The sequence below is a fragment of the Brachyistius frenatus genome, unplaced genomic scaffold (genome assembly GCF_029030835.1).
Source record: "Brachyistius frenatus isolate BFR_SWC_R1_liver_20210118 unplaced genomic scaffold, ASM2903083v1 Contig_14, whole genome shotgun sequence".
NCBI lineage: Eukaryota > Metazoa > Chordata > Actinopteri > Embiotocidae > Brachyistius > Brachyistius frenatus.
In genome coordinates, this window is record NW_027210613.1 from 5,726,105 (window position 1) to 5,739,170 (window position 13,066).

Genomic DNA, 13,066 nt, shown 5'->3' on the forward strand with positions numbered 1-13,066 from the left:
AGGCAGGATTTGATGGAGAAGGCATATTGTATTCCAAGAAACTGGTGTTAAATGTGACTAAACACTACTTTAATAGGCCATATTAAATATATATTTGTGTTAGTGGGCAGCACAGTGGTGCAATGGTTAGCCCTGTTGCCTCATGGCAAAATGGTTCTGGGTTCAAACATTTTATATACACAGTCTATGGTTCAAACCTATTGGTCAGCTCTGGCCTTTCTGAGTGGAGTTTGTATGTTGCATGGGTTTTTCCAGAGTCTCTGTGTTAGCCCTGTGATTCTACTTATGGACTGCTCTCTGAACCTATACTGAATAAAGTGGGTACACATACTGATGTTGTGTTAGTTAATGTGTGTGTACATGGTCCTGACAGGTGACTGAACTGCTATTTGTATAGCTGCAGCTTGACAGCCTTCCACAGTTCATTGTGGAGGTTGTGACTTAATTTGGCAGGTTGACACCTCTGATAGCTCCATTGACTCTGAAAGGGCGACCGGACACCACATTTGGGTATATTCGATTATTTTTCTTTCTAGTGGTGATGACAATGACAGCAGTGATGACAATACAACACAAAGTGTAACATGTTTAAACTATTAAACAACTTGCTACTATCACTGCTGCTCTTGACCAACCTGAAATGGCTACATTATATTGTGGGCTGACTCATGATAAAGCTCCGCGGTACCATGTACCCACAGGTGACAGTGACTAGCTTTGTGTATGTCTTGTTGAAATATTGCATCACAGTATTGACAAATTGCTTTATGATTTGCCTCAGGATGATGCTGGCGGTGGACATGAGGAAGTTTTCTCTAGTTTCGATAGAGAAGCACCGTCTGTAGCAAGCCAATACTGAAGCTAAAAATATTTGACTTACCATGCATAGTTGGTGCACTCTTTTTAACAGAATATTTGCAGGACGCAAAAGCCTTCATCTGGGTTCCCCATCATGGATGTAGATGGTATCCTCAGTGGATTCATGAGTTTCCCACACTACGAGAGGAAAATGATGCTGCCGCTCAGAAGTTGCGTCCTGGGTTACTGTGAAGAAGGTGGCCAAGCTGTGCTGTGCCCTCATGAATGTCAATGCCTCTGTGACCCAGTGGTGTCTTAAAGGTTTTTCTTTTTTCTGCGCAAAGAAACTGTGAAGTAATGACATCCTAACTACAGAATGAAGTCCAACTCCCTCTGTGTTTAAATCCAACTGTCTCTGTTCTGTTTTTGGTTGGTGGTCCAGCTGTGCGACTATGTTAGAGTCCCTTCCAGTGAAACTGTTGGCCCTTCCCACTTTTAAAAATTACATGATGGCGACTGTAAAAAACTGTAAAACTAATTGCTACTTGCTTATATGCTCTAGATATGCTTAACATTGGCACTCGGGTACACACTCTTTGCTGAATAGTTGGTTACAAAACTCATTCACAACCAACAGCAGGAGAGCTGATAGGTGAGCCTTCTGCTTCTTTCCCTTATGACATCATTACATAAATTAGAGCATATAACTTTGTTTGCTGATGCTACATTTTTACCAAACAAAAAATGCAATTGTCATCTTGTACTGTTTGCCAGTATAACAAACTTTCAAAGGCATGGTTTTAGTTATCTTAAATGTATTGTTAATATCAGCCTCTATACTGTTTTTTGTGAAATTCCTATTTTTTAATACCCTATTTTTAATGTATTTCTTTGCTTCTGTAAAGGACTTTTGGATTGCCATTTTTCTGAATGGTGCTACATAAATAAACTTGTCTTACTTCCCCTCTTCATATAATGGAAATGTTCTTTCTCTGTATATATTTGGCATTTATATTTACTTTTTGCATTTCATAATTTGTATGCCTATGAATGCATTGCAATGCTGTGAAAAAGCTGCTGAAAAGGTTTTTGTTTTAGGAACAATTCAGAGAATATAATCCCATGATCCACACATCGATCACACATCACATAGATATAATGCAACTTGTACAGTTGTAGATATTCTCCTTTTCAAATACTGTAACTGTAATTGTGATAATGGCTCTAAAAGCATTCTTAGCGTATGTAAGAGAAATGACAAACCTATTACAGAGCAATCAAGCAACTCCTGAATTTCTGGCAATTATCAGACAATTTAAGGTTGAAGTGAAATAATCCTATAGTCTCCGTTAATGGTAGCCAGAGGCCATCTACTGGCTAACTGTAGTGAAAGCATCTTCACTTGTTTCAAAGAGAACACAGAAACACAGTTTTCACTTGAGCGTAAAATCTCCATTGTATCATATCAGTTAAATTTAAAAAAAAAAAACACTTCCTTTGGTTAACATGAAAAGACAAACCATAACTTGAATGAGAGGAGGGGAGGCTTGAAATTTTGGGCCAATTCATATTATTACTTTTATTATACGCATTATGTTCTTCTGAAATGGACTGACCATTTTTATTCAGTTCTACTGAATTTATTTCAGACAAGCTGAGCCACAAATTCTATATTTGAAGTTCTTAATAATTTGTTTTTGTTTACGTTGTCACAAATACATAAATTTACTTGTGTTTATTTCTGAGACTATAGTTACCTTAATGCATCGTCAAAAACTGAACAGTGCGGACACCCTTAATGTAGATATATTTGATTGCTTTAGCTCACACATGTACCTTGTAAAATAAATGTACCTGATTGAGTATCTGCACTAATAAAGCCTCTCAACAGTAAGGTGATTATGAAATGCCACATTTATTAATGCTCAAATTTGGATATCATTTTTCACTTTGAAATATCTTTTGAGTATATTCTTATCTTGATCAGCTGATGTTGTGAAGGTTTGGCTGCGATCTGTGAGTAAAACCACCACCACCTGATGAACAGATCATAAATTGATCACTGAAGAAGTTTCCTTGGAATTACTTAATTATCACCCCACACTGATGACTAACCTATTTTTATGACACCTCCTCAAGGGAGTGACAACTTGAATACAGTTTGATTTCAGTGACGGATCCATCACCATCAAGGATTATATCATCACTCCTTAAAAGGAAGTCATTGCACTCGGCCCTATGTTTGGTACCTTGCTGTTTTAACTTGGTTTAAGGGGAATGACAGTGTTGCACAGTATGAAATTGTTCCTGTGTGGATTTAGTGGTCCCGAGTTGACATTAACAGAGCAGGCAGCTGTTTCAGCCCACATAGAGTAACATGATCTTGTGCCCTGGTGGTAAAGAATCATTGCAATGCAAAGTGGAGGGGAAAACAAACACTTTTCTTTTTTTTGCTTTAAAGGTTAGTTTATGTTTTTTACCATAAGATCTGGAAAGAGTCTTTCTGGAAAACAACCCCCATAATACATCTCCAACAACAACTGTGTGCATGTGTGACTTTGAGTGTACACTACATGTGTTTTGGGTCTGTACTGTAGGTGAGTGAGACTACTGCAACGGTACACATTCTCGGGCAACAGCTGTGGAGTATTTGATCTCATCAGGGTTGTTTTACAGCAGATCCCCGTCTCTACTCTGACATGTCCTCGTTGGCTGAGATGCTGATGAATGGGTGCTTATGGATCTACATGGATGCTTAATAGGTTACACTCCTTTATCATACCAAACACTCATAAGTACAATGGCAGGGGACCTCTAACTTACACTGGATACAAAGAAGACAAAGTGATCCTTGAAGGCACATTTCTGATTTTAAAGCAACTACTTTAACATGAGCAGCATTTCTTTGATTTATTGCAGAGCATTTACTCAGTTCCCTCAGCTGAAAAGATGTATGATACAGCAGGCTATTTTAAGTGAAAGAACATGCTGTTACCAATCATGATCAATGCCAGCTGGCGTTGACCCAAAAAATGCCTTTTGAGTAAATCCGAATGCGGTGCACTGAAGCATTCAAAGAATGTTTACACAGGGTATTGAATCAGTACAGGTTGTACATGTCTTATGTAATGTTACCATTTGACGCCTAATATACCGCAGGGGTAATTGCTGCTACGGTAAATGAGTCATTTAGAGGTTTTAACTGCATCAAACTCACAATATGAATACATAACATTACGCATTCGTAAACTTTGGAGAAATTGTTTGGGCATACTCTGCTGGGCATAATTGACATCTGATTTGGGGAAACAGATGTCATTTAGACCACGGTGACTCCCCTCAATAAAAAAATATACATGCAGGCATAAAATAATTCAGTCTGTGTCTGTTACACATGCATGGAGCGAACCACAGTGCATACGAATCTATCAATTACATAACTGATGTTTAGAGAGCTGCAAGTTGGAACTCATCGAACCACGTTAGTGATAGCTGTAGAGCACTTATACCAGAACCCAGAGCAGGGGTCTCCAACCTATTTTCCATCTGATAGCTCTTTTGATCTACTGGGTAGATTGCGATCTACTGGTTGGAGACCTCTGCTTTAGAAAGTACACAATTTTTACCCGCAGTGCATTCTGTACCTGCAGTAGAAGACTTACCGTCAACGCCAGACATGTTACTCACTGAAACATTTATTCTGATTAGATATTCAGTTATGACTCAGGTCTGTAATATCAAAATCTTATGATAAGATTAAAGTAGTAAAGAGACAGGAAATTCATCTTTAAAAAAATTTGAAACTTGCGCTGCATTTTCACTATATTATTTTTTGGAATGTTTATTAATTTAATGTACTATACCAAAGCAATTAGAAAAACTAAGAATTATTTTTTTACCTCCATGTAATTGGTTTTGTTCATTAGAATAGGCCTAGCTTAGTTTTATAAAAAGACTCACTCACTCAGCTGGCAACAAAAGGTGAAACAAAAGCCTTGCTGGAAACCAGTTAACTTCATCTGTGTTGACAAAAGTGAAATAGTTCACTAGTGTTGCTTCTGTTTCAGCACCATGGACAGAGTTCTGCCACTGAGGCAGCAGGGGGTTTCTCAATGCTGAGCAGAGAAAGTAAAATTTCCCCGTATCAGTTAATCATTAATCAGCATTTGTATGTTGAGTAAAATATACCAATTTTGGAAAAGCATGTTTACCATGTTGTTGTGCAGATGATGATTGAGTGCTAAAGAAGATAAAATAAGTTAGTAGAGACAAGAATGAAACACATAACATACAAGTGATGTTGAGCATGCTGGATAACTGTCTAAAGTATTGTAAAGCTGTGTCTGAAAGTGTCTTCTCTGTCAATGAAGAAAGCCTATTTTTTTGTGATATAGTGTGAGAGATGGCTGCAGGGGGGTCTCTTCAGAAAACGTTGAAGGAGGAGATTGACAGGAATGAAATGAAATGCAGTCAAGCAGGAAAACCTTCCTCAGAAATTAGAGGCACATCATCACTTGGGTGTTATTGTCAGTTTTATTTAATCAGACAGCTTAAGCAATCAGTTGACACATGAACCATCCATCCATTATCTATACCCGCTTTATCCTGAACAGGGTCATGGGGGGGGGGGGGTGGGGGGGGGGCTGGAGCCTATCACAGCTCACTTTGGGCGAAGGCATGGTTCACTCTGGACAGGTCGCCAGTCCATCACAGGGCCAACACTTATAGACAAACGGAAACAAAGACTATTCACCCCTACGGGCAATTTGTAGAATCATCAATTAACCTGTGGTGCATGTTTTTGGACTGTAGGAGGAAGCTGGAGTACCTGGAGAGAACCCACGCAGGCACATGGAGAACTTGCAAACTCCACGCAGAAAGGCCCAGACCCGGATTCAAACTAGGAACCTTTTTGCTGTGAGGCGACAATGCTAACCACTGCACCGCCTGACACATGAATCAACTCTAGCAATTATTTTCTGCTGCTCCAACCCTTGCCTGCTTCAAATGCGCAAGCAGTCAGAGAGGACCATGGGCTGATGTGGCATTTTGTACCTCTCTCACCCTCGAGTTTCAAAACGTTGCATTCTTGCCATAGATCCATATGATAACAACGGCAGCACTACCTTTGAATAGCAGGTAGACTTATTATTGATGTGAGTTGTGAATTCCTGAATCATTCATCCATGTCAGGCCCCCTCTGGAACTCAGAAATGTGTTTGCTCGTCACATAATTTCATCACACATGCTGCCCAATAAGATTTGGATGACTTCCTTTTAGTTGTTACTTTATTTACATTCCTGAAGCAAACAGAGAAGGCAATAAATTACAAAATATGAGACAAAAACAAGTTCAGTTAAAATGTTTTTGTTTTTTTTTAACTGTAATTATCATTACATTCAAAATAGTTGACAGACTCAAAAATATCTGGCTTGATTCAATATAATATAATATAAAGTATTTGCTTTTGCACGCAATAGTTATTGATACATTAGACACATAACTTTTAGCATCTTACAATCTTAATTATATTATATCCCCAACGTCAAAATGCCTTAGATATCCCATGATAGAGGTAACTTTATGAACTGTAAAATAATATATCTGTTAATGTCTACAGTATAGGAAATAAATGGATTATAAATTTGCAAAATGAGCAAAAATATGACATGAATGTCAGAAATTCCTATACTTGTTAGTACAGCATGCACACCCCTTTCTCTCAGTTAAATTCTTCCGAGTCACTACTGGACTGGCCTGTCTGTCAGTGATACAAAGACAATCGCTGCAGCTCTTACAGACTTGACAGCTATAGTCAAACTTAACCTGATAGTAGCTACTATCAATCCTCTCTTATCTGTTTCCATGATGTGTCAGCAGACCTCCATCACATTTTCCACATCGTATTTGCAGATCAAAACAGAGGTCTTTGTGGCACTTTGGCCTTCCTGCGTTGGACACATGTGCCAGCAGCCCTTCAGTTAGCCACTCTCTATCAAAGGAGTGTCATTTGTTCAGGTGCTCGCTGCTCTCTTTCTCTTTCAGTGAGCCTCAGCAGACTCATTGTTTAACGAGTGGTTTTCCGAGAAGACTTGTCTCTGTCTGAGTCCTGTGCATCCCAAACTGTCTTTGTCCTGCTGGCCACAGCTCTGTGGGAGAAGAAGTCAGTCATTAGCTAAATATAATCAAAATGTAAGTGAAGTTGTAAGTTGTGTTTATCATGTTTTTTTTTATTTATCATGTGTTTTATAGCTCATCACAGGAGGCCAAGTATGTGGAGTTGATGTCTCTTCACAGATTTGATTTCAGGGCTGCGCAGAAGGCGATAAAGTTACCTTTTCAAATATAGTTACTGTCACATTAAATGTTTTATCTATACTGTTGCAGTTAAAGAACATCCCACTTGCATTCATTCATTCAGCGCTATTTCTATTACTAACACTCTTAGTAACCTTAAAAAAGTCTTATCTTTACAGGCTCACAAAATATTTGACTATAAAACAGTTACTGGTTTAGAAGTTATCATTTCTGTGACGGTTTTAAAATGTCACTGCTCAAAGCCTTGTCTACCTCACATGGTGTCTCCTGTCTTTGACTTGTCACTCACTGTCTCCACTAGTTTTAGGTGGTGACATTATATACCACGTCACTCCTTAGTCCTCAGAGCCAAAAACAAATAAAAAAAAAAAACTGAAATTTGTCCACTGACATTTTTCTACTCCCTCAAGCCTCAGCTGTATTGTTTTGACACACCCTTGGACAAGTACAGGACACAATAATAACACATTTAGACTAATAATAGTAAGAGTTACTCCCTCATACTCCAACACTCCCTGTCCTACTTAAAGGGCAGTAATTCCTGCTTTTCCAAACAAACATTCTTAGTTAATAAGAGCCTTTAACTGATGCTTTACAGTGTGGCTTTGGGCTTTTATGAGATGCTCGGGCTCCGACTCACCTGGGATGGCAGAAGTGAGTGCAGGTTTGATCGTCGTGGTTAGCGCAGGTGCAGCGGCCAGTTGACCTTCTGCGTCGAGACAAAGCACCGCCAAGACCATAAACTGTTGTCTTACTGTAGACAGAAGGACAGACTCACTGTCACACTCATCACATAAACACTCTGCAGACTTTGCTCTTTGATACTTTGTCACTGCCCATGTAATTATACAGTAATTATGATAGCGGCTTCTGGGCTCAGTGAAGGCCACTGACTTTTGTGCTACAATTCAAATCTTTCTGCCCAAGATGTGCTGAATTTTAATCACTATGTGTCTATGTAGTGTGTCCTTCATGCTCACCTGGGTGTATTGACCCAGACGATATCCAGGTGGCAGAAGTAGTGGCACTCAGAGTCCAGCAGATTACTGCAGGCGCAGCGCTTGGTCCTCACATGGTGTATTGGGACATCATTGTCCTCCACTTCCAGCTGTTTCATCACAGGAAGACCCAAACCTAGTCAGATAGACAAAGAGCCACTCTGTGACAGTGAACCAAACACAGCATCAACGCCATCCAAGTTAAACCACCTGTCAGCTGCCCTGCCTTCCTTTATCATTTACTACTCCGTGGTGTTTCAAAATAACAATACAATACAGGTGGATGTGTTACATCGTTAGTGCTTCATGCATGGAATTTTTTAATCTATTTTATTTGTATTTGGATATTGTTAACAAATTCCACCTCTTTTCTAAAAAAAACGTCTTGCTCTTTAAAAGTCAGCAAACTCATTTCCTGAATTATATTCTTAGGCAATAAAATGATAAAGGAAACAGTAAAAAAAAAGGTTGAATCCTAAAGGCTCACGAACAAACCCCTTTTCTTTTTCTTTTTGGTTTTATAATTTTTTTAAACCCTGCAAAACATTAGAAAAACACTTCTCCACAGCTACTACTTTTCCATCACAAACTGTATGTCAACATATCATTTGGCAACAGGAAAAAAAAAAAATCCTCTTGAAAGGTGAAATAAGCATTTGTGTGCATCCCATTATATTTTACATGCTTCAACTTGCTAAAACATGTATGTACACCAGCATGCAGTGATGACTATTCCTTCTACGTGCTCAGCGTGACTGAGATTAATGCCGGTGTACATATGGGAGTCACAGTCCACACTGCTGTCTCACAAAAACAAAAGTGTTTCTAGTAATTCTCTTTTTGCATATTAATTATGATTTTAGTTGTTGATGAACTTCCATTCCATGTCCTGCACATAACACTAGAGCAAGAATATTTTTTTAGGATGTATTTTAAGAAATAGACTTACCCTCCTGCATTGAAGCCCAAAAAGTGACGAGGAGAAAAATGCTGCGATGAGTAGACATTGTTGATCGCCGGTGAATGGAGCTCTGCAGAGATTACATTCGGTAGCAGTACGGTGGCGTTTTTAATGTGCTGCCACTGTGGTGTTTTCTGGAGCTGCTTGAACTCGGCTACCTTTTTTTTATACCGCTCCTCTCTCCCGTGATGTCATGGTAAAAGCTCCGCCCACATCTTCCTGTCATGGAGCCACAGTCCCCGACCCCAGGGTGTCCGAACCTTTGACACTACAAATACTTTCCGCCTTGTTGACAGACATGAATGTCATTCAAAGATGTCACATGGAGAATAATATTTATGTCTGCAGTTTGCTTTTGAATGAATAATTGTCTTGCTATACATAAGGCTTGAGGGGTGTAAGAGAGATGGAGGAAGACATGAGGTCCGAGGAGTTAAAGCAGAGCGGGCCAAGTTTGGCCTACAACTTCTTTGTTTTAGAGTACAATGGCATTTGACAAGCTCTTCTAATTATCCTTAAAATCCTAACAATAATGAGTACAAACCGTAAATTTTGTTACAGAAATGTATAGCAATGTGCTGTGCTGGTGAAAGAGTAGTGCTTTAATTATTCTGCTTTTTTTATGATAGATTTTTTTTATTTAAATTTTGTGTAAAATATATTATATTTTAATGAAATGCAATTTCACATAACATAAACATCTATTTTTTTTTGCCCCTGGCCCTTCATCCAGATTCATGTTTGACTCTCCATAGGAAAACTTTTGGGCACCAATTAGAGTGTTTACTTAATAGGCTACACTTTAGCAGAGACATGCATCCTGATATGATCTAAAAAATAAGGGAAAGGGCCAAGACAATGGATCCCAGTGACTGTTGGAAAGATGTGGGAAGAGAAGAGATTAAAGGGGAGATGCAGTGATATGCTGGTATGTAAAGGAGACATTTTAAATGAGGTTCCCTTGGATTTCCAGGGCTGGTTTCTCCACTGGAACAAATAATAAATGAAATGATTGTTGATCACTGCTATATCTCCACTTCCAAAAAGAAAAATCACAGGACAAGAGGCCTTCTGTCTCCAGATTTGTCTCCAAATTCCAAGATTAAACCAATTTGTACAGCTCCTGATACAAAGACTGGTGCTATTTCAGAGATGATTCTGACCTTTTAATGAATCCTTTTCTGAAACATTTCCTGAAAACACATTGTTTTGAGCAACAATAGACAAACCTGCAAGAAGTGTAATATTACAAATGTTGCTGTACTCTCCAGAGTGATATTTTTTATATAATTTAACACGTTTGGTTTGCAGCAATTCATGACTCCACTGCAATATACTGTATGGACTTAACACCTAACACAAGCAGCTCTTTTAAATACAATTGTGGCAATTGACAATGTGAAAGGTGTCGCTTGTAGTGAGATTTATCTGTGAATGTGCAGCTTCAGTCAGATTTGGAGAGCCCTATTAATTCATTTTACAATGTGGTGGTAGTCTCCGCAAATTCATGGTACTACCTCCTTTATAACTGCTGAATGTGTGAACAAGCAGCTGTTGGTAAACAAATTTGAGGCAACAACTTAAAGGGTGATGATGCGATATTTGCCCACCGTCTAAAGTGTGGTTTTATAATCTTGGGACTGTGTGAGTTGCAGTGTAACCACAGAGTGTGCAGAAAAGGAGTGTAACATGTAATATTGTGACATTTGACTAAATTGAAGCCTTCATCCATGATGGCTGGTGCAGGAACAGAACAGAGATAACGCGACTAATCCCTGCCCAGGCAGTAGGGCTCCTGTTCATGTCACACCCACATGGTGCCAAGGCAGATCAGCCATGCCAAAGACATGCAGATAACCAAATGGCAGCCTTAACACATGTAAATACAGTTCAGATGAGCAATGTGGATAATATCTTCACTGCTGTCATTTCCCAAATGATAACTGGTGACTTGTTTTCTGAAAGGGAAATGGATTAATAAATAGGAAAATTTGGAGTATGTCAAACTGTCATGTGTTGCCACAATGTGCTTACTACATTTGTTTTCCAATGAAAACATTTTAAGCAGACAGTGTTTGAGGAAGAATATAAATTGACAGGTGAATGTGTAACCACTTTACAGAATCAGCTGGTTTGTTTACTATAAAGGGAGATATAACTTTCCAATAAACCTGACACCTGGACATTTAGAACGAGCCCCACTGTTCATTATGGTGTGCAGGTCCAAAGACCACAAAAGTTAAATATAAATATGTTTTAAAAAAAAAAAGATGAAAAGTTTTAGAAACAAAAGAGGAAAAGTTGAAGAACAACACACAGGACATAGAAACTCATTAAAAAGATTTTATGATACAATACAACATTGTGTAATAATATGATAGTTAAACCTTAATTTTAGAAAATGCACACATTACCATAGTCTGCTTCTTTTCATCCAAGATCTGAAAAGAAACTTTATCCATTGGTGAGTTAATCAAGATATTGTAGTGTTTAATATGTAACTTGGAGACTACCTGTTAGGAGGGGATCATCTTACATAAAGGGGTGTGTATTGTGTAACATGTGCTGTAACTGCCATACTTCACAATTATGTGCATTGTTAACATTTTTGCACCAGAGGTTATAAATTCAGTTCCCTCTGGAACACAGATGTGTGCTCGTCCTCCCAAAAGGGGAATCATCGCATCACGTGAGGTTGCCCCATCACTGACAAATGACAAATACAAGGAAGCAAGCCAGAGGGAAGCAGACACATCAGTGTCTTTGCAGACTTCTGTCCTGAATGCTGTTTATTTTTAATTAGCATTGCCACCTCCTCAGTTGACTCCTTTGACAATATAATCCGCGACTAACCTTGCATGGCTCTGTATAACTGTGGTCAGCATATACAGGCTTGTGGGTGGAGAGAAGAGAAACATTCACTTCATTTTTTTAAAATATAATATATAATATATATATATAATATGTATATATAATATAATATATAATATATAATATATATATGTGTGTCTAAAAATACAAGTGCCTGCATGTTGCCTGTTTTGTAACGCGTTTTGTGGAACGGTTGATTTGGGCTTCTTTTCAACAAACTTGCTTGCTACGCTTGAGTGAGCATCATATAATCTCTGTTTTGCTGTGCTGTTAAACATTGTTGTTCAAAGGGCCAGTGAGAGTGAGTCAAAAACACTGCAGGGAGTGGATGGGAGTGATGCTGTTTATCTAAATATTATATCAGTAGTTGCATGTGACAGAGTAATTTATGAGGTATGACAATGCATGTGAACAAGTGGACGTTTCCAGAAATTAGTTACAGAATCAACCCACAGCTGACCCAGATAGCCAACCAAAGTTCCCGGAGTTTATCATGTCATTTAAATTCATATTGGCTCAGAGTTGATAAGGTAAATTTCTTTTTAAAGGTGTGTGTTGACCTGTTGATCCCAATCAAAACTAAATGAAGCCAGAAAGCAAAGGTTTCCAGTGCTCGTATAGTCAGGTTTAAGATCACAGCTCATTTATAAAGCAGTTTATCAGCTGCAATGGTGAGACAAATATTTTGCTCGACACCTGAGATTGGTGGCTTTGTAACGACATCTAGTGGTCGTACTGAAGTCACACTGCTGCCTTTTTCTCCAACAAGGAAAACACTGAGCTTTTTCCGGTTTGACTGTTATTAGTCTTGGTTTAAATGTGCTATTTAATCCTCATACAGACATTAGAGGTCAGAGGTTAATTTGGTACCAATGAAAATGATATAAATCACATACTATGGCAATGACCAGATCACAGCCTACTTGAACACCCAGGACGAACATGTTCAACATCGCTCTCAACCACCATCATCAAACACGAAATGATGGGATATCTCTTGGTCAGCTTGTGATGGCCCAGTACCCTACTGAGAAAAGTTGTTTTAGTTGTCCACCTGTAGCTGCAGCTCCCTTCTAAAACTATTTTACTTGTCTCATCATATTGCAATATTCCTTAGAA

At 38.6% G+C, this 13,066-nt stretch overlaps 1 protein-coding gene across 2 annotated transcripts; it reads right to left on the bottom strand.

The window, feature by feature from the left end:
* Nucleotides 1–5,685: 5,685 nt before the first annotated feature.
* On the bottom strand, nt 5,686–9,187 carry LOC138617770 (endothelin-2). 2 transcript variants are annotated; one of them, XM_069693026.1, is made up of 4 exons: nt 9,065–9,187; nt 8,098–8,251; nt 7,758–7,871; nt 5,686–6,948 (listed from the first exon to the last, which is right to left on the bottom strand). In XM_069693026.1, exons 1-4 carry the CDS (start codon nt 9,120–9,122, stop codon nt 6,867–6,869), a joined length of 408 nt encoding a protein of 135 aa, XP_069549127.1. In that variant the 5' UTR covers nt 9,123–9,187; the 3' UTR covers nt 5,686–6,866. The 2 variants fall into 2 exon arrangements, with proteins under 2 accessions (XP_069549127.1, XP_069549129.1); XM_069693028.1 differs by having other exon boundaries at nt 6,873–7,110.
* Between the last annotated feature and the right edge of the window lie 3,879 nt (nt 9,188–13,066).